Source organism: Phalangium opilio, unplaced genomic scaffold, assembly GCF_054372755.1.
Source record: "Phalangium opilio isolate 3A_F unplaced genomic scaffold, DU_Popi_V2 ptg000113l_1, whole genome shotgun sequence".
Lineage (NCBI taxonomy): Eukaryota > Metazoa > Arthropoda > Arachnida > Opiliones > Phalangiidae > Phalangium > Phalangium opilio.
Window position 1 is genome coordinate 253,273 of NW_028324209.1, and position 25,033 is coordinate 278,305.

The following is a 25,033-nucleotide window of genomic DNA, read 5'->3' on the forward strand; positions in this document are numbered from 1 at the left end:
GAAAAGAGTCGACGCCAGCGGCTCCTATTGACTTCTTAGCTGAACGAGGGGCTAATCATTCGCCAAAATTTTGTACACCTGATTTCTGAATATTTACGTGAATTCCGTTGATTACTGAATGAATTCCTTGATTTCCGTGATTACGATTATTTTCTTAGGTGATTTACATAATCTTTACACTGATTTCTCGATCCCGTTATTGCCGCAGATTACTTGCGATTTCTGTTTGAATTCCAATGAATTCCTGTGATTTTTTGGCGAATGCCGTGATTACCACTGGATTCTTCGTGAATTGCGTTGAATGCAGTGATTATTTCTATTTCAACTGATTACGATTTTTATTTTGGATTTTCGAATTCCTCGATTGATTATGCGTGATTAGTTCACGAAAGGTGTGATTACCGAAGTGATTACAAAATATTACTAGTAAATCATGTGATTATTTCCGATTTTCTCAAGATTTCACGTGATTTCCAGTGATTATCGGGGATTTCTGATTACCGTTGATTACCCACAAAATTGATTGTTATTACTGATGATTTTCTAAGAATTCTAGAAATCAAGTAATCGATTTCTGCGGTTTTGTACACCTGATTATTCAAGTGACTAACCCCTCGGCTTAGAGTTCATCTTGACAAAAATGTTCAAACACTTTTTTTACTTATTTTGGATATTACGAGCTATGACCTAATAATGATTTAAATTTGTAGTTGGGAGCATGTTCTAAAAATACCATATATTTACTATTACCATAAGTTCATGAGATATGTTCCATATGTTTGGCACTGGTTACTGAAAGCTTGTCATGAAGTGACGTAGGTGAAACGTCATAGATTCTAATAAAATGACGCCTGGTGGGGCGCTTAGTACAGACTAAATTGGAAGATGTACTGCAATATTAACCACCGAGTGTAGTACTTCAATTCTCGCTTGTCGTTCTCGAACTAGCTCGAGCTGTAAGTCTCTACCAGTTTACGAAGTATAGGTAGTGACATACTTACGGAACATATCTTATAAACTTTTGCTATTACCGATAGAAAAATAATCTTTAAAATAATAATAACAACAACGCAAACCGAGAAAAATGATTGGAAAACGTTACATTTTATAGCTTTACAATTTATATTAATAGAATGTGATTTTAGCTCTCACACAAGAAATGTGTTTCTATTGGCAACACAAAGTCACATTTTTAAGGTTAGAAATTTAGATTTTTGGTAAAAAAAGCACTTTTAGAGCGCTGTGGATATAGTTTCATTCCGTTTCTCCACTTAATTTTGGAAGAATTGTTTACCAGATTGCTTAGCTTATCTATATAAATTATCCAAAAAACGAGTTTTCTTTTTCGGAGTCATTAGAAAACGTCTCCTTGGCGATACAAGGACACTTTTTTAAACCCACAAAGCGTCAAACTGCAATTTGTAATTAATTTTAATCGATATGAGAAATTTGGTGCGTATTTCACACATTGGTTACTATTCAAAATTTTTAAAGAAAACGGGTATAAATGCGACGTTTCGAAAACAAGTTGGGGGAACCAAAATAAACAACCTCTCCGAGTCTAGACGCATTTAAGAGGTTTTCTTAAATAATCAAATAAATACAATTGATATTAATTATTTTGTTCGTGATTAATTTAGCTTAATTATGGTTAAGTCGTTTTAAGAAACCACTTAATCCGCCCGAAACTGAAGGAAGGGTTGTAATTCCTTCGTTAAGCTTTGATTTATAAAACCACTAGCTGTTACCCGCGGCGTCGCTCGCGTGTAATAAGAACTTCCATCAAAATGATATAAAGAATAGGTGGACTTTACTGATGACTAATATTTTTGTAGCACCATAGGAGCGAAGGCACTCGGCGTTGCCCGTCAGCCCGTAGGGACATTTTTATTAGTTTTCATACGGACATTCCATAAAGAAGGGTTTTTAAATTTTTGGCCCCCATTGAAAAAGATGGCGACGAATCGAACCCAAAAGACCATTCAGCCCGTCTGTAGGTTAAAGGAAACCAGTGTACTAAATATTTGTGAAATCGGTTGAAACGCGCGGACTTTGTTGCATAGAGAATATTTTCAACATTTCTGGGCGCCATTTATTAAGATGGCGGCCAATTGGAAAAATCTTTCTTAGTACGCGCCCACTACTTATGAGTAACGTTCCTGCAAATTTTCAGCCTTCTAGGGCAAGTGGTTTGGGCTGGGCGTTGATTATCAGTCAGTCACTCAGGACTTTGATTTATAGAGATACTAGCTGTTACCCGCGGCATCGCTCGCGTGTAATAAGAACTACCATCAAAATGATATAAAGAATGGGTAGATTTTACTGATGACTAATAATTTTGTAGCACCCTAGGAGCGTAGGCACTCAGCGTTGCCCGTCAGCCCGTCGGAACATTTTTTATTATTTTTCACGCGGACATTATTCTATAAAGAAGGGTTTTAAGTTTTTGGCCGCCATTTAAAAAGATGGCAACAAATCGAACCCGAAAGACCAAGCAACCCGTCTATAGGTTAAAGGAAACCCGTGTACTAAATATTTGTGAAATCGGTTAAAACGCGCGGACTTTGTTGCATAGAGAAGATTTTTTACATTTCTGGGCGCCATTTTTTAAGATGGCGGCGGATCGGAAAAATCTTTCTTAGTACGCGCCTACTACTTATGAGTAACGTTCCTGCTAAGTTTCAGCCTTCTAGGGCAAGCGGTTTGGGCTGGGCGTTGATTATCAGTCAGTCTGCCAGTCAGTCAGTCAGGACTTTGATTTATATAGATATAGATAGATGTAACCCGGATTGGACTATCCCCTCGGTCAAGGCAATATGAGAGGGTTAAGTTAATTAGTTAAGAAAAACAATTTTAAGTCCACATCGCGCATAAATAGGCTAGGACTGTCAAGTTCACGTACGTAAATATAGTCGAGCAAAACTAGAGCAGCTCTGAGAGCAACGAAAATTTTGCTCGAAATTAATGTTTGACCAAGCGAGCATTATGGAATATTTTACGATTTGACGTTCTGGGAATCGAGACCGATGGCTTTTATGGAAGAAAAATCACAGCCAAGTTCCGGCTCGTTTTCTCGAGAAAGATGATCCTATGTTTATTCTTGAAGCCTCGATCCATACTTCCTATTATTTGTTTAGGAAATGGAAAAACTTTCTTCATTACTTTATCCAAGCCTTCTCTCCGGGAAGACACCCGCATTGTCGCCCTATATTCTCTTCGGCAGTAGGTTAGTTACATAGTTTTGCTTTTATGGCCATGAAGAAACGATTAGTATGTAAGTCGGAAACATCGTAATAACACGTAAGTGCTTTAATACCATTAACGCATTTAATAAGCAAATTACATAATTGACTACAGTTTTAATCTTTAAGGATCTGTACGGAGCCTCCGAAATGAACTAGGCCCATGCGTGTCGCGAAGCGAGAATATTTTTTTAACCAATTTAGTTCGCCGTGGTTTTACGCTTGGGGGCGCTTATATTACCGTATAATAAACAAAGTTCAACCCCTTGACCCTATCGACTGCTTAAGTATTTGGGCCAAGGTCGCGGATTGTAAGCATACGTTTTTATTACTCTTATTGAATTGTTTTAATTGAAATAATTTATTTTGTTGTCATCAATACAATCTAACCGAAAGATTCAATAAAAAGTGAATAGCTCCAAAAACATTTACGTTAATTTTAGGATGAAACGTTTCTCTATCATAAAAATTTTATGACTCACCCCTAAAATATCAACGATAATTTAAGGAAGACCTCTTTCACAACGGTAATATAAGCGCCATCTCGTACACATATATGGTGAAAATATTTTCCTTAACAAACTGGATATTTCCCCACATAAAATTTGACATGCATGGGCCTAGTTCATTTCGGAGGCTCCGATCTGGTATGTACAATACCATAAGAAAATAATATATAGCTCCATATAAGTATGAAACGTAGTACATTTTAATACAACAGCATTTGCATCCAAATTTGGCACGCTTACGCTTTCACCTCAGACCACCTAACCCACGGACAGGCAACAGATTAGGAAGCTAGGTTTGCTTAGGTGGTCTGAGTCTCTGAGATCGCACTGAATAATTTTACACTTCAAAAAAACCACTTTAACAAGATAAACTTCTATAAAGGTCCGGGATCTTACCAGCTAATTATTACAGACTTGGAGAAAATGAATCAATAGGAGCTATAGGATGGCTGGAGTGGACTCTACACACACAAAAAATATACCTATCTAATCCTCCTTCAGAGGGAAAGAAACCAGAATGCGAAAAGTTAAACCGATTTTGTGAAATCAAGTGTGAAATTGAGTATTGGGTTGTTTATATAACCATAAGTTTATAAGATATGTTCCATAAGTGTGTCACTCGTTAATAAGAGCTTGTCATGAAGTGCCGTAGGTGAAACGTCATAGATTCTCGTAAAGCGACGTCTAGTGAGGCCCTGTCAAAGGCTTAGCACAGACTAAAGAGGAGGATGGACTGCAAGACCGAGTGTACATAGTCAATTCTCACGTCGTTCTTGAACTAGCTCTCATTAAGACTCTAACATTACGAAGTATGGGTAGTGACATACTTATGGAACATATCTTATAAACTTATGATATAACGAGTGTACCGGGTGTAAAATACACTTTCCAATTAACAGAAACAAGCCTTTGCACGGAGACACTGCTCAGACTTATATATATTAGAGCGTTTAGTCAAATTAAAACCACCTAATTATAAAGTAAATGCCAATGGGATTGTGAATGGCGAACGTACCAAGTCTACACAGTTAAATCAGGGATAGATTTAATTTTAGAAGTAGGAATGGAGAACAGAATAATTTGTGCGCACGTCAAAAATCCCGGACCCCCTTCCATGGGACGGAGGGCCCGGGGTATGAAAGCAGAGGCGGGTCATAGAGACAGAGGGAAAAAGAAATTAAGTATTTTTCGCCGTCCCCGCCAGCAACGTCATCAAAACGTAGTTTAAGTGTGCCAATAAGATAATTTAAACTTTTCGTTACGAGTTGGAGGGAGGGGCTCTATACTGGGCTATGAATCGGACGGTAAATACTAACCGTTCTCCATTCCTACTTTTAAAATTAAATCTATCCCTGGTTAAATATAAGGGTATGAACGGTATTGAAAATTACCTTTTTCTTAAATTACTTCCCTCGAGTAGTTCTAAAAAGTTTTTTATTCCTAATTAAATACTCCCATTGCAAAGACTCCATCTCACCACCCTCCTCGAACGGTAAATCTCCCAGAAGATTATTTTCGCACGCTATTCGCCCACCCTTGTTACATCCGAACTGGGGGTTTACTGAAAAATCTAAAGGTCTGAATTGAAAATTAGACGTACGCGCAGTGTTTTTAGCGGAAAACAATCTCCAACGATTTGGGTAACAAAAATGAAACAACTTCATTTAAAGAATTAAAACCAAAATAAAATAAACTGTACGCCAACGTCCAAAACACGAGGGTTACGGCCTTTCAAGCGGAGCGGGCTATACTTGGGTCCGAAAGCGCGTATTTATCTTTAGCGAAATTTCAAGCGGGACTTTGAGAGTCGATCGAGTGCGCGTATTTTCTCAACTATCTTTAGCGAGATTTAAAATGAGACTGAAGTTTTGACGCCTATCGTTTTTTAAGACAAAAGGTAGGTTAGAAACTCAAAAGGGATAAAAAACACTCAGATTTCAGGAGGAAAAGCACTAAAATGAGAGAAAAGAGACGTTTCTCTTAAATTTAGGGTTTTTTTTTTCATAACTCATGTTTTTTGCGCGAAACAACTTATTTTTCGATAAAAAGTATCATAATAGATAGTTTTCACACAGAGAATTCATACCATTTACACCAGGAAGCCGGGCTACCTGAAGGACAAATACCCGTCTGCTTTTGTCCTACAGGTAGCCTGACCTCCTGGTGTAAATGGTATGAATCCTCCATGCGTGAAAACTATTTATTAGAATACAAATATAGAAATTGACAGAAGGTCATGAATTAAAGTATAAGTTTGCGCGAATAATTGTTTTTACACTTCTAGGCGCCATATATTAAGATGGCGGCGGATTGAAAAAATCTTTCTTATAGTACGCGCCTATTACTTATGAGTAACGTTCCTGCAAATTTTCAGCCTTCTAAGCCAAGCGGTTTGGGCTGGGCGTTGATTATCAGTCAGTCAGGACTTCGATTTATATACATAGTTTACAGGCCTCCTTGCGTAACACCTGAATCCTGGCCTCCCTTTGTAAATGGTATGAATCCTCCAAGTCTATAAACTATGTATATAGAAGATCTATTTTTTACCGATGAGACAATCACATGGTGGTCTAGGTGTTTAGAATATGATTGAATCTAGAGGACACAATGTTATAATCTCCACAATTATCGGAATCTATTTCCACTATCACACAGAGAAGTGAAGTTCTCATTCTCGCAGCTTCCTTGCTCATTCCGAAAACACACAGATGCCGTCCCTTATGGACTCATCTTACAAGGATTCAGTATATTTCTTCTTCGAAATTGGACTTCTTCCTGTAATGTCATTGCAAGACTCGGGGTTGGCACGGTGATTATAATTCCATCGAGATCTGATCTAGACTTTATTACTTCAAGTTAAGTAACACTTTTTTCATAAGTGAGCCTATTTCGTACAGTGTTTTATTCAATGTATATCATTTATAAACATGTACATTCGAAGCGGCAGACTTATAAGAAGTACCATCGCTCGTGTTTACTAGGGTAGAAAGTAATAGTCTCTAGTTCCGCCTTTGTATATCGGGAGAGACTGAAGAGGAAATGGATGGAAGGTCTCGGTATCTCGGAATGAAGGAATTCCTTCTCTTACACTGCATGGTGTAGGGTATGACACCGGCTTCATCGCGCTATCTCAATTTCTGTGAGAAACCAGTTATCCCGCGCGTCAGGGCGCGAGGTTGACGACAGAAGGAATCAAACAACGTTGCTATGACAATACTGTCGTTGATATTAAGGAAGCCGTATAGCAGAAGTTAAGGAAGGTGAAATTTTTAACTAAAAACCAGTATCGTTATAGGCGTTCGTAGCCTCATAATAGACGAAGCAAAAGATGGTTGAGATGCAGATCTAATTTAGTTAGGCATTCATTAATACCCGGGAAGTCCTCAAATGAACGGTTAACTTATGAACGGACCCATCAAAGCGGTTATCACAACCGTAGTTTCCTAAATAAAAATATGCCTGAAATAAAGTGTAAATAATCATCTTTTACCATTAAAGCCATTATGAACAATTGTATAATTTTCCCAACTTGATAAATACATATTGTAACCATTTTAACCGATAGGTTTTCCTTGTAATCATTTGAACCGATAGGTTTTCCTTGTAACCATTTTAACCAATGGGGTTTTCTTGTAACCGTTGTAACCAATGGGGTTTTCTTGTAACCATTGTAACCAATGGGGTTTTCTTGTAACCATTGTAACCGATAGGTTTTCCTTGTAACCATTTTAACCAATGGGGTTTTCTTGTAACCATTGTAACCGATAGACTTTCCACGTAACTTTTAAAACCTGACTGGTATCCAACAACTGTTTTGCAGCTAAAACTTTCGGGTGCTTGTCTAAGTTGTCTCTATAACATTACAAAAGAGTATCAAGTCATATCTACAAGGGCCGGCCGTTACCCGATAAATTATCCAAAAATGACTTCCCGCAGACCCATAGGCCTATTCTTTGTCATTTCGTTCTAGATGCTTCGAAGAATTATGTTTATTGAATAAAGGGAACTTAAAATGTTTCTTTACGTGGCTTTTAGCTACTCATATTTTCTCGTAAATATTGAATGGCTCTATATCTACTGACGTTGTGGACCGGGTATGTGGTTTTACGTCCCCGGAGGGTTATAGATATTTTGTGGAAAGGCCATAATATAAAAACAATATCCGTCAGAACGTCGCCGAGTAAACAGAAAGTTATTACTCTACAGATATTTGGAGAACGGTGGTGCTCTCGTAAGTGTCGGTCTACATATCGACCCCTGTCAATAAACTTAACTTACCAAGATCACCGACCATCATAACAGTAAAAGCTACTTTATATTTTTGGGAAGCCAAGGACATTGAATTATCTCGTTCGCTAAGGTGATCTACGTTTCCAAATAAGAGAAAAAATTTGGGATTTAACCCGTAATGTAAGTACACAAAACGAAAGAAATTCCATATTGCGGCATGCAGTTTATCCGTTTCTAAAAGTAAGTTAAGAGTTTTCTATCTGTGACCTGCAGTGCAGAGGCTTTCTTTAGACAGAGTTATTATAGTAATTTTTAACTGAAGGCAATCCTGAAAAATAAATTTATGTAATTAAGCAGAAGTCCATTAAATTAGCCTAGGAAGTAGCGAAAAGCGGGATTTTCCTGTCCTCTAAAGGGACAGGAAAACGCCCCCCTTCTACTGCAAAACCGAGCAATCTCTAGCATAGAATCGGGGGGAAGGGACGGGGCTGTGAATTTGGGAACAGTCAAGGCTATTCGGTCTTTTCTGATTCTTCATAAACCTATTGAAAAAAAAATAAATAAATAAATTAAGGACCGTGGCCGTTCCTTATTTTTCTACCCGGTTTTCTGGTCCCTTCAGAGAGCCAGTGTTCCAAGAGAGTAGTCATCTCATTCTCATGATACATATGGTGTATCTGTCACACACTCTCACAGAGTTATTTCCCTTGTAAAAATTTTCAAGAGCAAAATACATGAAGCGCAAATTGAACGTCATAAAATTTAATAAAAGTGTAGTGTGGGAATTACAATTCTGCTCTAATATATCGTGTCAGTAATATATTAAATAATTCCAAAATTCAGATGGATCTCTGAATACAATAACACAATATTCCTCACAATTAGGAGGCAAAAGTTTAGTATATACGAGACAAGCAATTTAAGTGTTGTATAATTTTGCGCGATGTGTTGTAATATTTTCAATTCATTTCGAGTAATCCCAGTTAGTCCTTGTGTTCTGTTTATCGTTTCAATTCTCTTCTAGCTTTTCCAGCGGAAGATGAAGAATAATCTTTAACCATAACGACACGCGAAGTGGACAATTTGCTTTTGAAGTAAATGTATTCCGCCATCAAAGAAATCGTTGCCAACATGATTCCGCCGCCCATAACGTAGAAAATACCGCCTGGTCAAAGTAAAGAGAATATGAAGATAGATTTAATTTTAGAAGTAGGAATGGAGAACGGTTAGTATTTACTTCAGTCCGACTCATAGACCACCCAGTATAGAGCCCCGTAACGACAAGTTTAAATTATCTCACTTAAACTACGTTTTGATGACGTTGCTGACGGGGATGGCGAAAAATACTTAATTTCTTTTTACCTCTGTCGCTTCTTTCATTACCCCCCCCCCGTCCCGTGGAAGGGGGTCCGGGACTTTGACGCGCGCCCGAATTACTCTGTTCTCCATTCCTACTTCTAAAATTAAATCTATCCCTGGCTCTATTTAGTAGTTCTAGGATTCTAGTTCAGCGTTATTCGCGTTGCCTGCGTATGCCTTTGAAGGGAAGGTGAAGTGGAAAATCAAGTGATTTTTATGGATTCTTTTACTAGTTATAGCATCAATCTTCACGTATTTGAAACCAAAGCCAAGAGCTAAAACAACTCGCGGATCGATTGAAGAGACTCTTTCTTACCAATGTTTTCATACTCAATTCCGTCATTTCGTTTCTCATAGCGCTGGCATTTTTTCAAGTACGGGTTTTGATTCCACCATTTGTCTTTCAATTGCTCCAAAACTCTTTCGTTCATCAGTTTCAAAATTCTAGTTTAAACAATAAGCACACCTTTACAAACGCAACAGCGTCTAGATTTATCCGTGTATCGTGAAACTTACGCGGCTGACAACGCTTCGAGATAAGGCGATCCTTTCGGAAGCGCTAAAGCCAATGGTTTTCTACTAAACTGGTTACCAACTTCCCGTAAGTCGCAGTCGAGCATCGTAGCGTATTGCACTTGAGTCGCTTCCGCTAAATAACAAAATATTTAAAAGCATTTTTCATTCATTTTCGCTGGTGTTTGCAACAGGACGCTTCAAAGTAAGTCTCAGCTGTGGTTTAGTTCATGGTTTAAAGAGCGGGTTAAATTTAAGTACAGTGTACTTGCCAAGCTTGGCTTTAGATTCTATACCTAGAAGAGCGTGTCCTTCCCCTTTGATTGATTTTAGAGTTTTATTGATTCCATCTTCGAGACTGGTGTAAAAGCCGGTTTCTTTCATGGTCCACCAAATCTTAGTGAACTTGTCCGTGACGGGGTAATCCCATACTGCCAACTTGGCTCGCTCAGTTTCATTCAACGTGTCATCCAACGACATGTTTTTCCATATCCTTAAGTGATGGCAGAACCTTAGAATAGTTACGTGAATCAGGACACTAATCTTACTCGTAAAATCTTTCCTCAACGGCGGCCATTCTTTCGAAATATTTGTGGGCGGTTGAACCTTCGACGCTGGCGTATTTGATTTTGTATTGTCTGGCTAAATCCTCTAGAGATTCGATGGTGGAATCTAAACGGGACACCGTGAGAAACGCCGCCAAATTGGCGGTGTACGAGGCGATAATGATGAAGCCAAAAAGCCACCAAGTCGCTGCCACAAGACGTCCAGAAAGATTTCTAGGTGCTTCGCCACCACCTTAAAAGTACACCGAGATCTTAATAGAGTTAAACAAGTTGGGAAACCAAATTAAACCTCTCCGAGTCGAGACATAATTACGAGGTTTTTCTTAAATAAATATAGGCCTAATTGATATTAATTATTTTAATGTTCATTAATTTACCTTAGTTCTAGTTAAGTGATTTTAAGAAACGTTATTCCTTGAATCATTTTAAACATTGACGTTTGAATTCAAGCGTATGCCTCTATAATAATTTTTGGAAGGCGATTGATTCACAGTAAATGATAGGAAATAGCGCAATTGCGTGAACCTTTGGTGGAAGTACTGCCATTGGGAAGCTAGACGTTTCTCGTAACCTCACCCTAACGACGATAATGGAACTGCGAACGCGTTCTGGATATAGCATATACGTTTAATTGTTCCGACTAGCCAACTGCGAACGTGGTAACAGACAAACAGACCGACACAGATGCTTCCAGTGTAATACCTCTCCGTGATGTCATCGTCACTCGGAGCGGTAGAAAATTAATAAAAAAAATCCGAAAATTATTTGGAAAATCAGGTGTACATCATTTTGGCCAGTGGTTAGTCTCTCGTAAATAGTTAAATACTGTACGGCAGTTTTTTTCTAAAGTGACCTTGAATTACACTTCTGACTGTGATCGGTTCGCGGGGGGCACAACTGGCTCGCTTACTGCGTTTCTTAAGATATTAAAGATACAGACTCAAACCAATTGATAGACCCTTTGGTTCTCACCTTGGGGTGTCAGAGAAGTGAAGCAAAACCAAAGACTTTCTTTCAAACTGAAATCTCGCTGGTCAGGGTCGTCTTTGAACTTTTCCTGGTTGTTATAAAAACTGTAGGGACTCAAGCGATCAAATATGAACAGCAGGAAACTGTAAGAAATTTAGTTTAAATTATCTTATTGGCTCACTTAAACTAAGTTTTGATAACATTGCTGAAGAGGACGGCGAAAATTACGTAATTCCCAGGGAAGGGGGTCTGGGACTCTGTTCTCCATTCCTCCTTCTAAAATTACACCTATCCCTGATATTACCTGGTGAAAAAGTAGGCTGACACGATACAGCCCCAAACATTAGTCTCGAGTACAGACAAGAACTTGAATAGAGAGGTTTCAGGTTTGATGCGTTTCATCAAAATAGAGATTCCCACCATGTCGTAGAAAGGAACAGTGAAATCTACGAACAATTCCCTTTCCGACATTACAGCAAAAGCCCCAAGAGCTAAATCGGCTTTCTATCATCAATGATTCAGAATTATTCATTAGTTTTTGTCTAAATTAATACCGCACTGGTAAGAGTAACCAAAAGGAGCAAAAGATTAGATATGGTTGACTGATTAAAGACGGAATTCATTTCAGAGACGAATCATTTTTTCTTTTTAGAAACAAGTCCGAACATTAATAATTAATATGATAAGATTGCAATGAAAAGATTTAATTTAAATATGCTCTGATTCTTGTATTGAAACTCTACCAAATATCTATTGGTCGAAACTTACATCTGAAAAATTATTTAAAAAGATATCTTAAGTAAAGAATTTCACCTCAGACACTTAATTAAACAAAAATTAGACCCACCAGTGAAGTTTTAATTTCTTAAAGAAAGTTTTATATTAATTTAAAAATATCAAGTAAAAGTTTTAAGGCAGTGAAATGGCAAATTAGCGTCGTCTGCTGTAGAGTGATTTTTTGGTGTACTTTTAATTTTAATTAAATTAACATGCTTAGACTTAATTTGTTTTTGATGAAACTTGAAAAAGGCACACTTTGAATAGCTACTTGTTAATTTGAAAGTATTCCGAACCGTAACTTAGCATTAGTTTTTAAATGATTCGATGTGCTGGAGCACCAAAAACCCCGTGTTATTCCTATGGGAAAAGCAGCGAAAAACTGTGAATTTTCTTTTAACATTACGGGAGGGTGTGCGTTCTTATCTAGAAGGGGCGGTGTTTGCGAAAATAAGACTAAATATTTAATTTAAAGCTGCATGGGGTGAATACAAAAGCCTTCTAAAGTAGACTACTACGATAAGAATTACCAGAAGTATATAATGCTTCTCTTCGAGAGAAGTGTACCACAAAGCGGGGTAAGTGTAACGTCACTCTTTCCAACATCGGATCATTTGGAGCAAGGCTACTAAACCGAATCACATACACGAAAAATAGTTCCCTCATCATTACTCTATTAGCGTTTAAATATTTGGCAAGACGCGCTTGCGCATTTTTGTTCCACGTCAAGACGAGGTTTGTGAGATGATTGCTGGGAATTTAGTGCCAAACAACTATAGAATTCACCTTAAGGTGCGATGCCCATTTGTAGTTTGATGAGAGGGCAAGCAAACAAAAAGGGTGAGCCTCTGAAGAATGACGTTACATAACTAAAGCATTAAGAGGATACAGAGTGTCATCCTTCTTCTATTAACCCCTTCTGGAATTACCCGATAACGTGTCCAACCATAAGTTTTTAAAACTCAAGGCGACAGGGCTAAGAAATGATACTTAATCTTCTACTCCTCTTGGTAAATTCTCACAAGACTCACCCCATTGACAAGGTCACCTATCATACCATCCCAAGTGACGTTTCTATTGGGGTGTTCTATCATTGTACCATGCACTTTTTCTTTATTTTCCGTTATACGGTAATCGAAAGTCAATTTAGCCTCTTTTTTCAACAACTCGATTAGTTCAATCAAATAGCCGTCCCAGGTGACTTTACCATTAACCACGTTCTTGTACATGAAGGGCGGTTCCTAGAAAATACCGCGAATACAATTAAAACTACCATTTTACAGGCCCTCATCGAGCTTCCACTAACCACGACAGTTGTCACCCGTAAAACAACGGTTCCTTTGTGATTCTTTATGACATCAAGCGGCCCAGTGAAAAAGTCTGATGGTTTTGTAGCGTCAGCTTTATACTGCCAAACGAGGTCTGTTGACTTTTCAGAAAGAAAACATTTCTTTGAAATAAAAATCTTTAACTATACAAATTACTGCATAAGCTCATGAAACTTCTAAGTATCTATGTCTGAATGGGATCTATAAGTCTGTCCGCCTGCAGCCTAAACTTCACCTCGAACAGGTATTTAATTATATGGGCGAGTATCGCAATTATGCGCTTTCTTTTAGCATACTCTTAGTATGGAATAATAGAAATAGAGACTTGGCAGTACTACGTCATGCAACGTCAAGCTACCTGGTATCTTCTGATTGCGCAGAATTCCATTAGATCGAATCCCGCCAATGTTTTTAATGAATTTAGCCCAACCGCGGGCTTGGGATTTACAATTCAAACGACGCTATTTGTCGAATTAAGCGACCCCAATAATGCTATGCAGTTTAATTTCTATTAATGTCGTTTTTTAATGAAAGCGTTATAAATACATTTTTACTGCCTTAGGGTAGGGTAGGTTAGGTTAGGAGGACGCCTCTTCCTCTTCGGAGCGGTTATACACTAAAACGGCTGGATTAAAAGTATTTTCATGAAGAATATAACATAAAAAAATAAATAAATATTAGCAATTGGTTTCATTATGTCATATTTTGCTGATTTATTACTATTTTGTTCCTATAATCCTTAGTTTTAAAATCATAATTTAGAAAATGTTTGGATCTAGTGTTCATTTTACGTAGGCCTTAAATTGTTTTAAGCATAGCCCACTCGATCCGCGCTCCCGGACGCTGCGCTGCTCGCGCTATTCGATTCGATACCACACCCTGCAAAAACCTGAAGCGACGTCCAAACATACAACTTCAGATAGGTACTTAAAGGAATAGCGACGTGATTTAAAAATTATCTCAAATCTAAAGAAAACCTTACTTTTTTGAGAGTTTAAACTCTTCTGATTCCAAAAATATGCTTGATTAATATTTAAATATGAAGGAAAACACAGAAAAACAATTTGAAAACTTGAAATTTGGGGGGGCAAAAGCAAATTTGCGGAGAAGATTTTTGGCGGGTTTTCTCCTTGCTACGTCACTCACGGCATCTCGCGGAAAAGCCAAGCGCGCGCGCCCGAGACTCCCGAGTCTACTAATGCCGCGCGAATCTGAATAAAATAGGCTTAACGCGGCGCTGAGACACTTATAGGCGTCACGTGAGCGACATCTAGAGTGAAAGTTTCTCCTTACTACGTCATTAAGCGAAACAAAATTTTAACTAGGCCTTTTCCAAACACTAAACTTTGATTGCAATTTTACAAATTTCTACGAAACCAAATACAAAAGTAAACATATCATAATAAACTAGATTTTTCAAGGATTTTTTTAGCATTTTAAGTTTGTGGGTGACGAAAATTATGTCACTAACACTTTAAAGAATCATGGGCTTATGAAATTAGTCTTCGCTTCGAATTTTCGATTGTAACGAAACCTAAAATTTTTGTTTCGGTTTACTTTTTTAACAACGCCGTTGGAATTCAATTTTAGCTCCTCAACTTCCATTTTAATATTTTGGTGTCCGTACGTTCGTCTAGATCCAGGAGGTATTTTCAGAGTGAAGTCGCCGAAAGTTCCTTTCAAGTTTTTGGAGTTTTCTCTCTAAAAAGACAATGACAAATTGCAATGATAAAACATTTTGGTCAGATATGACCAGCAACCTCGTTAAGCCAAGATAGAAATAACGAAACCTACAGCCTCCAACCATGTTTTAAGTTTTACATTGGCTCTCTCAGCCACCATTTCTTCAGTCACGGCTATTTCCTCGCTACATTCGGGATAGGTCCAAGTTGCGGACCACGAACCTTCTTTTCCAACGTTTTCCAAAAGATAAGCTCGAAGAATCGTTGCCAGATCGTAGTAAAATGCGGAATCAACCTGTTGATTTAAAAATATTTTAACTCGCGGCAAAGTTGCCCGTTAAAGGGAGACTGAAGTGGATAATTAAGTGATTTTTTTCTCGATTCTTCTACTAATTATAAGACCATTCTGCATAGTCCAGGAAATACAGTCTCCGAATGATTTAAAAAATACAATTAGATTCAGATTTTATGGATAATTTGAAAAAAAGGACCTCCGACCAATCGCGTAACGTCCTGCCTTCTTGTTCACAAAATTCTCGTGGCACGCTCAATGCCAAATGAAAATTCAACCTCAATAGATATCAAAACAAGATGGTCTAGCCCATAATTAAGCCACATCGGTTACGTACTCTCGCTATCCTATTCTACAATAAATATACTTCTAGTGAAATATCCCCTAATATACCGGTCAGGGGGAATAATTTTTCAATGGATGCTTGGCAACGTGAATCATATGTCGCCATTATTTAATTACTAATACTACTACCACTACTACTCAGTTAAAACTATTAGTCCCATCGATACCTTGTAGCGAAGAAGAAACCAATAGGTTTTTAAGGTGTGAAAAACAGAACTGTGCGGAAACGGGCTACCACCGTTTCACAAATTACCTTCGCCTCCGCTGTAAACTGAGTCAAATCTTTTTCCATTTCAGTATTTACAGCTTTTGGTTTGAAATGCACCACTGAAAATTCCTGGTTTACGGTTGGTGTTAAATCAGCTCCATCCTGCAAAACAAATTTACCGTTTTAAAAATTTTCTTCACATTATAGTGGGCACTAGTTGAAACTTTACCTTTGAGATAGTGTACCACGAAAATTCTTTACTGACAAAATTTTGCTTCGAAGCCTAAAAGGGTTTCGTATTTTTAATTATTAAGGAAATGTTTGAAAGTCAGTTGAAAAACTTGCCTCGTTTAGTACTGAGGATATGTTTTGATTGTTACCAAACAAAAAAAAGTTCCCTACATCCGAAACGCCGACATTTTCAACTTCCGATTTGAGATTCATACTCAGAGGTACCATTGCCACGGCTGAGGGTATATTGTCGAAAAGCAGACCCACTTTGTTGGTGAAAGCTTTATTAAATTTGACCAAAAATAGAAATTGATGTTTGTACAAAGGGAATAGTTAGAAGCCCATCAAACCACCTCATAGTACTATCTGAGCCTGTTTGTTGAAACGTCTCTTCCCGTTTTCTTTACATTGGGACTCAAGCGCCAAAAATCCATGATAAGTAGGGCTGTGCGAATAGGGCTCGCGATGTGACAATCGTGGTGTGTGATGTAGAGCGTGCAACGGAAATTCGCACAGCCCTAATTATAAGTTAATACTTTTTTGTGAAAGTTATAGTTTTATTATACCATAAGAGGAATTGTTTTTACACCTTCATAACCTTTTATTTTTTATCAGTTACTTCTTTGGCATGATTGTTTAATAAAGGTCTTCGGAAATATTCTATCCTAAAACGTTTACTTATTATCCTCGACCTTGGTTTCACCGCTCTACGTCTATGCCTTGCCCTAATATTGTAGCAGTCGACGGGGTCACGAGGCTGAACTTATTTTTATCTTACGGTACTAAAAGCGCCACCAGGCGAGAAAACACGTCGAACTAAATTATTTAAAAAAATATAATAGGCACGGGCCTAGATAGATTGCGGAGGCTCCTCTGACATTTTGTGCGTGGTAATATAAGCTCTTGCGCGTAGTATCTTTTCTTTAAAGCTAAATTTGTATACGTGTCGCAATAATACGCAAATTTCGATTCAAGAAAATAATTGCTTACGAAATGACATATCATAGACTACTCCAATTTTGTTGGCGCGGATTACGTCACTGACGCTTTTCACTACATTGCTTATGACCAAATCGGGAGGTATTATCTTGATGATGTACTCTTTCTCGGCGTCGGTCAGGGGCACACCAGGCCACGGGAATATTGTCGATGTTAAACTGACCGTTGGTGCGCCCATTTTTCTCAGAACGGATTTAACTATCTCGCTTTTCTTGTCCGTCAACATCTTCACATTCATATCTTTAGAAACATCGATGACTAAGTGAGGTTTCCTTTCCGCGGTGAAAATTTCCGAGCATACTACGGACACAAAAAATTAGGCAACATAAATTCTACGCGAAACCATAGATAATATACACATCCTACGGGATTTGTAATGTAAGCATGGATAAATAATGAGCGTGAGGAAATTTGTTTTCACGGTTTAGGATAGGCATAGGCAACTCTCTATCTCGAACGATAGCTTATTAAGAAAATCTTGTCGGGGATTTTCTATTTATACTCAATCCGAAATCGCAATGTTAAATCTCTATGGAGAATACATTACGAGGTGGATAATATTTTGCGAGTTGAACAACCTAACTTTACAGCACTAGCAAAGGCTGAAAAGGTATAGTATCTCATTTCTAGTAGTGTAAAGTTAAGTTGAACTTTTGTATAGGTTTTAAAAAAATGGTTTTAAATCACGCGCTAGTTCACGCGCCAGCACGAGCTACATTTTATTAAAATTTTCAATTCAAATCTCGCGCACAAATTCACCATTTCATATTCTCAAATTAAGGTCACGTGATTTTTCAAAAACGTTTTGATTCTACTTTTTGTCTCGCTAAACCTAAAGTTAAAATGATCACTATGAAATACCTGGAGATTTTTTTTATAATAATCAGCAGAAGTATATAATACTTCTCTTCGAGAGAAGTGTACCACAAAGCGGGGTAAGTGTAACGTCACTCTTCCCAACATCGGAACATTTAGAGCAAGGTTACTAAAACGAACCCCATACGCGATAAATAGTTCCCTCATCATTACTCTATTAGCGTTTAAATATTTGGCAAGACGCGCTTGCGCATTTTTGTCCCACGTCAAGACGAGGTTTGTGGGATGATTGCTGGGGATTTAGTGCCAAACAATTATAGAATTCCCCTTACGGTGCGATGCCCATTTGTAGTTTGATGAGCGGGAAAGCAAACTAAAAGGGTGAGCCTGGGAAGAATGACGTTACATAACTAAAGCTTTAAGAGGATACAGAGTGTCATCCTTCTTCTATTATCCCCTTCTGTTATCAGCTAGTTTCACGCGGTTTAAACGTATATTTAGCATAGTGCGCTTTTATACGGTGCATTGTATTTTCCGACCATTCCAACTGTAAGTTATATTGGGTTTGACAATTCCAGAACTAATTTATTACCTAAAAATACGTTTCTCCTCAAAAAGGACCAGATATTAGACAAAAACGAGTTTTGCTTCGCAGTCCTTAAAAAACTGCATTTATACACAATCCTTGGCAAAACAAGGACACTTTTTCAAAGGGCCAGAAATTAGAAATTATTACGTGTATTGCAGTTTGAAATTAAGTTTAATCGATATGGGAAATTTGGTTTTAATCGCGTAGTTCAAACGATTGTTACTATTGGACATTTTACAACAAAAACGGGTATAGACGCGGCGTTTCTAAAAATCTCTGTTCAGAATTGTCGCCCGTCTATTGGGCTAAAGGTTAGTTACAATCATACACTTAATAAGTTAACAAGTACTACGCGATTAACGTAAATAGCGACTATGGTAGGGATGGCCTCCATTTTTTAAGACGGCAGCGGATTACAAAAATAATTCTTAATGATCATCTACTAGTTAAGAATAACGTCCCTGCGAAATTTCAACTTCCTAGGTAAAGAGGTTCGGTCTGGGCGTTAAACTATAAGTCAGTCATGATATAATTGTGGATGGAGCTAAAAAGGAAGTGGTAATCTTTCCGCATTCTATCGTGTCGTTTCCGGTACCATTTTTCCGCATTCCCAAAATAGTCGGCTTCAATTGTGGCGATCATTTCTGGTACCATTTTTCCGCATTCTTGGGGAAAACCCTCCAGAAGGGGGTTCCCAACCCGTTGGTATGTAGGATCTGCACTGTTAAATCGGCATCCTTGAAGTTTAGCAAGCCTCGCAGCTGGGAAACCCCACCGCGCCGGCGCCCAGACTTCAAAGCTCAAAGGGGCCGCCGCGCGTTCCCCTCCGAATACCGTGGAATCCCCGTGGAGTATATATTTGGAAATATTGTTAGTTGACCGTAAAACCCTATAAGAAGATGATTTAGGCCTTCGCGTTAGATACAAGTTTAACGGGAATTTTGAAAATAACAGTATTCTTTTTTTTTAATAAAAATAATAAAATTGTATCGTAATGGTGGAATTCATAAACGAAATTTATTACTATTATTATTATTATTATTATTATTATTATTATTATTATTATTATTATTATTATTATTATTATTATTATTATATTGCGCGCAACGCTCTGCCTTTGTCTGTACTCCCAAAAAGGGTCAGATACTAGACAAAAACGAGTTTCGCTTCGCAGTCCTTAAAAAACTGCATTTATACACAATCCTTGGCGACACTTTTTCAAACCCACAAAGAGCCAGAAATTACAAATTATTATATGTATTGCAGTTTGAAATTAAGTTTAATCGATATGAGAAATTTGGTTTTAATCGCGTAGTTCGAACATTTGTTATGATTAGAAATTTGGCAAGAAAAACGGGTATGCTGTAGCTGTAGGAGTAGCTTATCTATGGCTCAGTCATGTTTTCTCTGTGAGTTAAGATTGCACCGATTTCGCAATAACTTACCGCTCATTTCGCTGAGTTTTTCCGAAGAGACAGAAATCACTTCAAACTTGATTTCCGTTTCTGATCCTGATCCAAACCCAGCTCTGAGGGCTGTTTTTGCGACAGAATCATCTTCCTCTCCTATATAAACTGTAATACGGAATACCATTTAGTCATTTAAATCATTTATAGAAAAACACTGGTGACGTTTGGTAACTTTGGCTCGAGATTTTCAGATCACCTTTTGCCTTTCGAGTCAAAAATTGTAAATAGGGTTCATAGAACAAATTAATTAGGAGGGCTGAAAATTGAGTAAGCGACAATTTGATGTCAATGAAACTGGTTTGTTAAAGGTAAATATTTTAAAACAATGAACTATATGATAAATTGTGAGAAAGATCCCGTTAATTTGAAAGTGGTTCGGTTTTTTCGAAACGTTTTACAGCATTATAAATTCTTTCGTCCAAACCATAGTATTTTTTGTCTGAAACGTTAGGTTAGGTTCGTTTCGGTTAATTGCGATAGGTTTGTTTGGGATAGGTCAGGTTAGGTTTGTTTGGGATAGGTCAGGTAAGGTTTGTTTGGGATACGTCAGGTTAGGGTTCGTCTTTCACCAAACTTTAATGGTTTTACCAGAAATGTATACTTGAAAAATAAATTGTCAATTCACCCAATTGACGCTCTGCCGGTTTTGTTTTTACCAAATGGTCGCTCACCCAATTTCAAATTCTCCCAATTTTCAAGTCTCCCAATTGTCGGACACCCAATCGTTAACGCTCCCACTTGCCGGAGACCCAAATGTCTTTCAGCCAATCGTCGTCACCCATCCCAATTGTCGAAGGCCCAATCGTCGTCACCCAATTTTCGTGGACCCATAAATGTTTTTTACGTGACTTGCAGTAACCCTTTATAAAAAATTCTGACAAAATAGGTATCTGCGAGGTTACATAAAAGATACATAAATCTGTATCAATTTGGCAAAAGGGTGAGCGTTATTTTAGCCTACCTGGCCTGTTCTATATAGTGTGTAACGGCGTTCTCAAAATTCCGCGTAAAGCGACAAATATATCGGAATATAATTACTTACCAACGCTAATTGGATCCGATAGGACCGTAGTCGTGTAAAAAGCGAAGGCACATATGGAAATCCATATCCACAATTGCCCCATGATCCTAATAAACCAATTAATTCATACCTTATAATTAGAGGTGTGCGAGTCCTAATTTTTAGGTTGCGAGTTCAATTGCGAGTAGTAGAAAACTGGACTCGCCAAGTCCTTGAGTCCAGTTTCCCAGGACTCGCGAGACCAGCGAGTCCTCAAAAAAGTGAAAAATTGTTAACCGAGTTCTATGCGAGTCCAAACAATTTGACCGAGTGTAATTTAAAAATAATCCTTTAATTACTAAAAATTAGTAACCAATGCAAAACGCATGAATGATCGAGTGACCTATTATGTTACTGAAGAAATGGACTAGCATGACAAAAATTAGTCTAGGTTTAGTTTTAGTTCAATGAAGATAAAAAGACTCTCATATGGGGGGGGGGGGGAAATGGACTCGTCGAGTAGTGTTACTAGCCTTTTGGAGGACTCGCGAGTTTCAAGGAAAACAAAGTCCGAGTAGTCGCACAGCCCTACTTATAATTTAACTCGGTATAATTTTTGTCAAAACCAAAAACCGCAGTGCCATTTCTACGAGATCACAAAAATTGCATGGTGCATCTACGCTTATTTTTAACTGAACAATAATTGCAAAATATATCTCTTCAATAAACATTTATCGAATTCGACTCAAACGCAAAATGGGTACACCCATAAATATTTACCTAGATAAGGTCAAACCCTAGATGAACTTATTCATTTTGCGTTGAACAAATCGATGGTGTTCGGAGTTAAAAGTACTGGGAGTATCTTTCTATCAAGTCGACGCTCCCTTTCAAGTCAACTCACTATCTCAACAAATTTCGTAAACGCACGGAACAGAAAATTAAAACGGGTAAACGGTGCCCTAATTAGCATTTTCGGCGAAGTAATCAAGCTGATGAAATATAAATTGCGGGGCCAGTAAGAGAAATAAAGTGTTCAAAACAATGGCTTATTCCCTGGGGTCGAGAGAGAACATGCAAGACGAAATTAAAATCGACTTTGCTAACCCAGAAAGTGTTTTCTACCTGCTAAATAAGTATGAAAACAAGTTGGGAAACCAAAATAAAGATCTCCGAGTCGAGACGCAATTAGGAGGTTTTTCTTAAATAATTAAATAAATATAATTGATATTAATTATTTTAATCATCATTAATTTACATTTATTCTAGTTTTAAGACTCTTTATTCCTAAAATAATTTTAAACGTAGCTATTGTTGATGTATGAATTCAAACGTATGCCTCTTTAACAATATTTGGAAAGAGAAACGTCCAGTGTATTACCTCTCCGTGACGTCATCGTCGCTCGGAGAGGTAACAAAGGCACACATGTAGCTTAACCAGAAGTTCATTTACTTCTGATCGTTGCCTACGTTAATCAAGGCCTGTGCGCGGCGCCGATTTTTATTTTTATTTTGGCAATTTAAGTTGCCAAATTCTCTCACCTGAGACCTGAGGCGCTATTAGCTGGACCTGAGGCGCTAATAGCTGGACCTAAATAATTTGAAATGTTCATTTTCTCACGCTTAGAATTTTAAATACTCATTTTCGCGCGCGTTTCGGTCCAGCTATCAATGAAATCTCGCGCTAAAATAGGGAGAAAATAAGAAGTCGCGTTTCTTAAAAGTCCCCCCTTCGAAGCCACCGTGCACAGGCCTTGATTAACGTAGGCAACGTTCTGATCATGTATTTTACTTCGGTAGTGTGAGTTTAAGCATCCCCTATACGCGTACGTGTAGCCACCTTTGACAATGCATTGGTCTAATGCACTGTGGAAGGTAGCTACACGTACGCGTTTAGGGGATGCTTAAACTAATAGTAACGTGTCAACGACTACGTTAAAGATTCGCGGGATTAGTTTGATTTTCAATTTCATGGAGCGAGATGCCACAACCTCATTATTAACGTCTTTTCTTCTATAGGGCGTGCAGGCAAAGCGTGATGGAGTGGGCTGTGCCTGGAAAAGACAGCATTAAAAGATCGTCTGCTACGTTTGTAGTCTACTTACTTCCCGCGTATTTTGAATTTCTTTCGCAAAATATGGTTTAATCGCTTTTGTTATAAATAATTGTGCCAAATTCTACTATAAAATGTTTAGTTTATCAGACAGTGATGAGAATGAAGATCTTTTCCAACCGGGAAACGACGTAAGTACCTTTTATAAATAATTTAGTGGTAGGCCTAGCTTAATTACCATTGCATTATACAGAATTTTTTGGATAATGTCTTGAACACGAAAAAACCCCCACATAAAGCAGCACCAATTACAAATGAAACCAATTTAGAAGCCGCTAGACTAAACCATGGGTCTAATTTAAGCCTTAGTCCTACGGAACATTCTATCCAAGACGGTAGTGAAACTAATTCTGTGAGCCACAATGTGTTAAACCTTCAAAATTCTGATAGTACGACAGTTAGAACTTTAGAAACTACTACCCCGAAAGCGTTTAACGCAACTACTACTAGCGTCTCCTCGGAAATTATCGTAAATTCTGTTAAAAGAATCTCTCCAACATCGCCAAAACATAAGTGGGGAGCCAAAAGGCGATTACTCGATAATAAGTTGAGTAATATTACCCCCTCTAACAACGGAAACGATAAAAGGGTGCCAAAGAGACAAATTCCTGGCCCTGCGGGTCTTTTCAGTAGAAATCAGACAACGAGCCCTAGTGGTTCAATTTCAACAACAGGCATAAGAAACGCAATTACATTTGAATGTGAAAATGAATCGTGGCAACAAATGATGTCAGAATTTTCAGGTTTACAACCTTTGATAGCTGAGAACAATATTGCAACGATTATTAATAAGGTTAATTAATATTTTGCTGAATCTTAAGGTTATCGTTAAACCTTTTCATATAATTTTGTTTCCTTTCGCAGTATAAATCAAATAATATTGAAAGGGGTAGAGTTCCAAGCATTCTGATTGTAACGGTGAAAGAAATTTGCGATAAGGTAGCGTTTGCCACCAACGCTATACTTCAAGATAAAACTGGTATTATTTTTAAAGTTATTCTCTGCCCCGAATTAAGGCAGATTTTATCCTTACATTAATGGCATATTTCATAGGCGTAATAAACGCTGTTATTTACGGAAAGCAAGGCGACAAACTCTACGAAAATTTAGACGCTGGTTCCACATTGTTTATTAGAGGGGTAGGAAAAAATTTCTCAAACCCTTTATCAGCGACGCGTTCATAATTAAAAATTATTTTCAGGCATCAATATTCACTGTTAACCAGAAAGACGTCAAAGATAAACGATATTACATAAGTTTCTCTCATAAAAACATCGTCTGCGTCTATCAAGGACGGGAGAGAATTTCGAGGTTTAATAAAGAAGAACTCGGAGAACAAATTCGAAAAAAGGAGGAAGAAATGATAATCAAAGCCAGAGTCACTAAAACAACAACCCCTAAGATGTCTTTTTCCGCAACAAACAGCGTTAAACCTCAACCTAATCCAGTTTGTGTCCAACAAACAAATATCAACCCTCAACCTAATCCAGTTTGTTTACAACAAACAAATATCAACAAAGACGAAGAATCGTTCCTAAATGGTGCTGCGTACTTTTTTTAATCTTAAGAGTCTTCTAATATAGTATTCATTTATTTAGATGAAGATGACTTCGATAAGATGTTCAAAGATGATGATTTTGATGAATTAATGAAAGATAGTGCTGTTGATGACTTTATGGCTAATTTGATATTTTGAAGTTACGCTCATTTGTATTATATAATTAAATTTTGGTCAATAAAGTACGCTTAAGTTGTAAATTAGAGGTTTGTTTAATTTTAAGCTTAGGATATGAAAA

At 37.7% G+C, this 25,033-nt stretch overlaps 3 protein-coding genes across 3 annotated transcripts; 1 reads left to right on the forward strand and 2 right to left on the reverse strand.

Annotated features, from left to right (window-relative positions):
- Positions 1 to 8,712: 8,712 nt before the first annotated feature.
- LOC149623103 (ionotropic receptor coreceptor Ir25a-like) lies at positions 8,713 to 16,281 on the reverse strand. The gene is made up of 13 exons (XM_089853357.1): positions 16,250 to 16,281; positions 16,066 to 16,182; positions 15,288 to 15,470; positions 15,051 to 15,194; positions 13,472 to 13,594; positions 13,197 to 13,406; positions 11,693 to 11,892; positions 11,392 to 11,531; positions 10,402 to 10,651; positions 10,150 to 10,346; positions 9,857 to 9,989; positions 9,657 to 9,784; positions 8,713 to 9,146 (listed from the first exon to the last, which is right to left on the reverse strand). Exons 2-13 carry the CDS (start codon positions 16,102 to 16,104, stop codon positions 8,983 to 8,985), a joined length of 1,911 nt encoding a protein of 636 aa, XP_089709483.1. The 5' UTR covers positions 16,105 to 16,182; positions 16,250 to 16,281; the 3' UTR covers positions 8,713 to 8,982.
- Positions 16,217 to 20,307, reverse strand: LOC149623104 (ionotropic receptor coreceptor Ir25a-like). The gene is made up of 4 exons (XM_089853270.1): positions 20,101 to 20,307; positions 17,242 to 17,550; positions 16,366 to 16,532; positions 16,217 to 16,303 (listed from the first exon to the last, which is right to left on the reverse strand). Exons 1-4 carry the CDS (start codon positions 20,246 to 20,248, stop codon positions 16,217 to 16,219), a joined length of 711 nt encoding a protein of 236 aa, XP_089709396.1. The 5' UTR covers positions 20,249 to 20,307.
- Positions 20,308 to 23,090: 2,783 nt separating this feature from the next.
- LOC149623105 (uncharacterized) lies at positions 23,091 to 24,995 on the forward strand. The gene is made up of 6 exons (XM_089853358.1): positions 23,091 to 23,368; positions 23,431 to 24,030; positions 24,102 to 24,216; positions 24,291 to 24,376; positions 24,439 to 24,778; positions 24,836 to 24,995. Exons 1-6 carry the CDS (start codon positions 23,312 to 23,314, stop codon positions 24,931 to 24,933), a joined length of 1,296 nt encoding a protein of 431 aa, XP_089709484.1. The 5' UTR covers positions 23,091 to 23,311; the 3' UTR covers positions 24,934 to 24,995.
- Positions 24,996 to 25,033: the final 38 nt, after the last annotated feature.

Excerpts from the sequence above, each read along its gene's own strand:
- LOC149623103 (XM_089853357.1), bottom strand. The coding sequence starts at position 16,104 with ATGGAAAAAGATTTGACTCAGTTTACAGCGGAGGCGAAG. Across the intron at positions 13,595-15,050 it reads CCAACGGCGTTGTTAAAAAA|TCAACAGACCTCGTTTGGCA; the intron begins GTAAACCGAAAC and ends CTTTCTGAAAAG. Across the intron at positions 9,785-9,856 it reads CTCGAAGCGTTGTCAGCCGC|AATTTTGAAACTGATGAACG; the intron begins GTAAGTTTCACG and ends TGTTTAAACTAG.
- LOC149623104 (XM_089853270.1), bottom strand. The coding sequence starts at position 20,248 with ATGGTATTCCGTATTACAGTTTATATAGGAGAGGAAGATGATTCTGTC. Across the intron at positions 17,551-20,100 it reads AAAACTCAGCGAAATGAGCG|TATGCTCGGAAATTTTCACC; the intron begins GTAAGTTATTGC and ends TTGTGTCCGTAG. Across the intron at positions 16,533-17,241 it reads AGTCTATGATATGTCATTTC|CTTTCACCAACAAAGTGGGT; the intron begins GTAAGCAATTAT and ends AATTTAATAAAG.
- LOC149623105 (XM_089853358.1), top strand. The coding sequence starts at position 23,312 with ATGTTTAGTTTATCAGACAGTGATGAGAATGAAGATCTTTTCCAACCG. Across the intron at positions 24,217-24,290 it reads TATACTTCAAGATAAAACTG|GCGTAATAAACGCTGTTATT; the intron begins GTATTATTTTTA and ends CATATTTCATAG. Across the intron at positions 24,377-24,438 it reads CCACATTGTTTATTAGAGGG|GCATCAATATTCACTGTTAA; the intron begins GTAGGAAAAAAT and ends AATTATTTTCAG.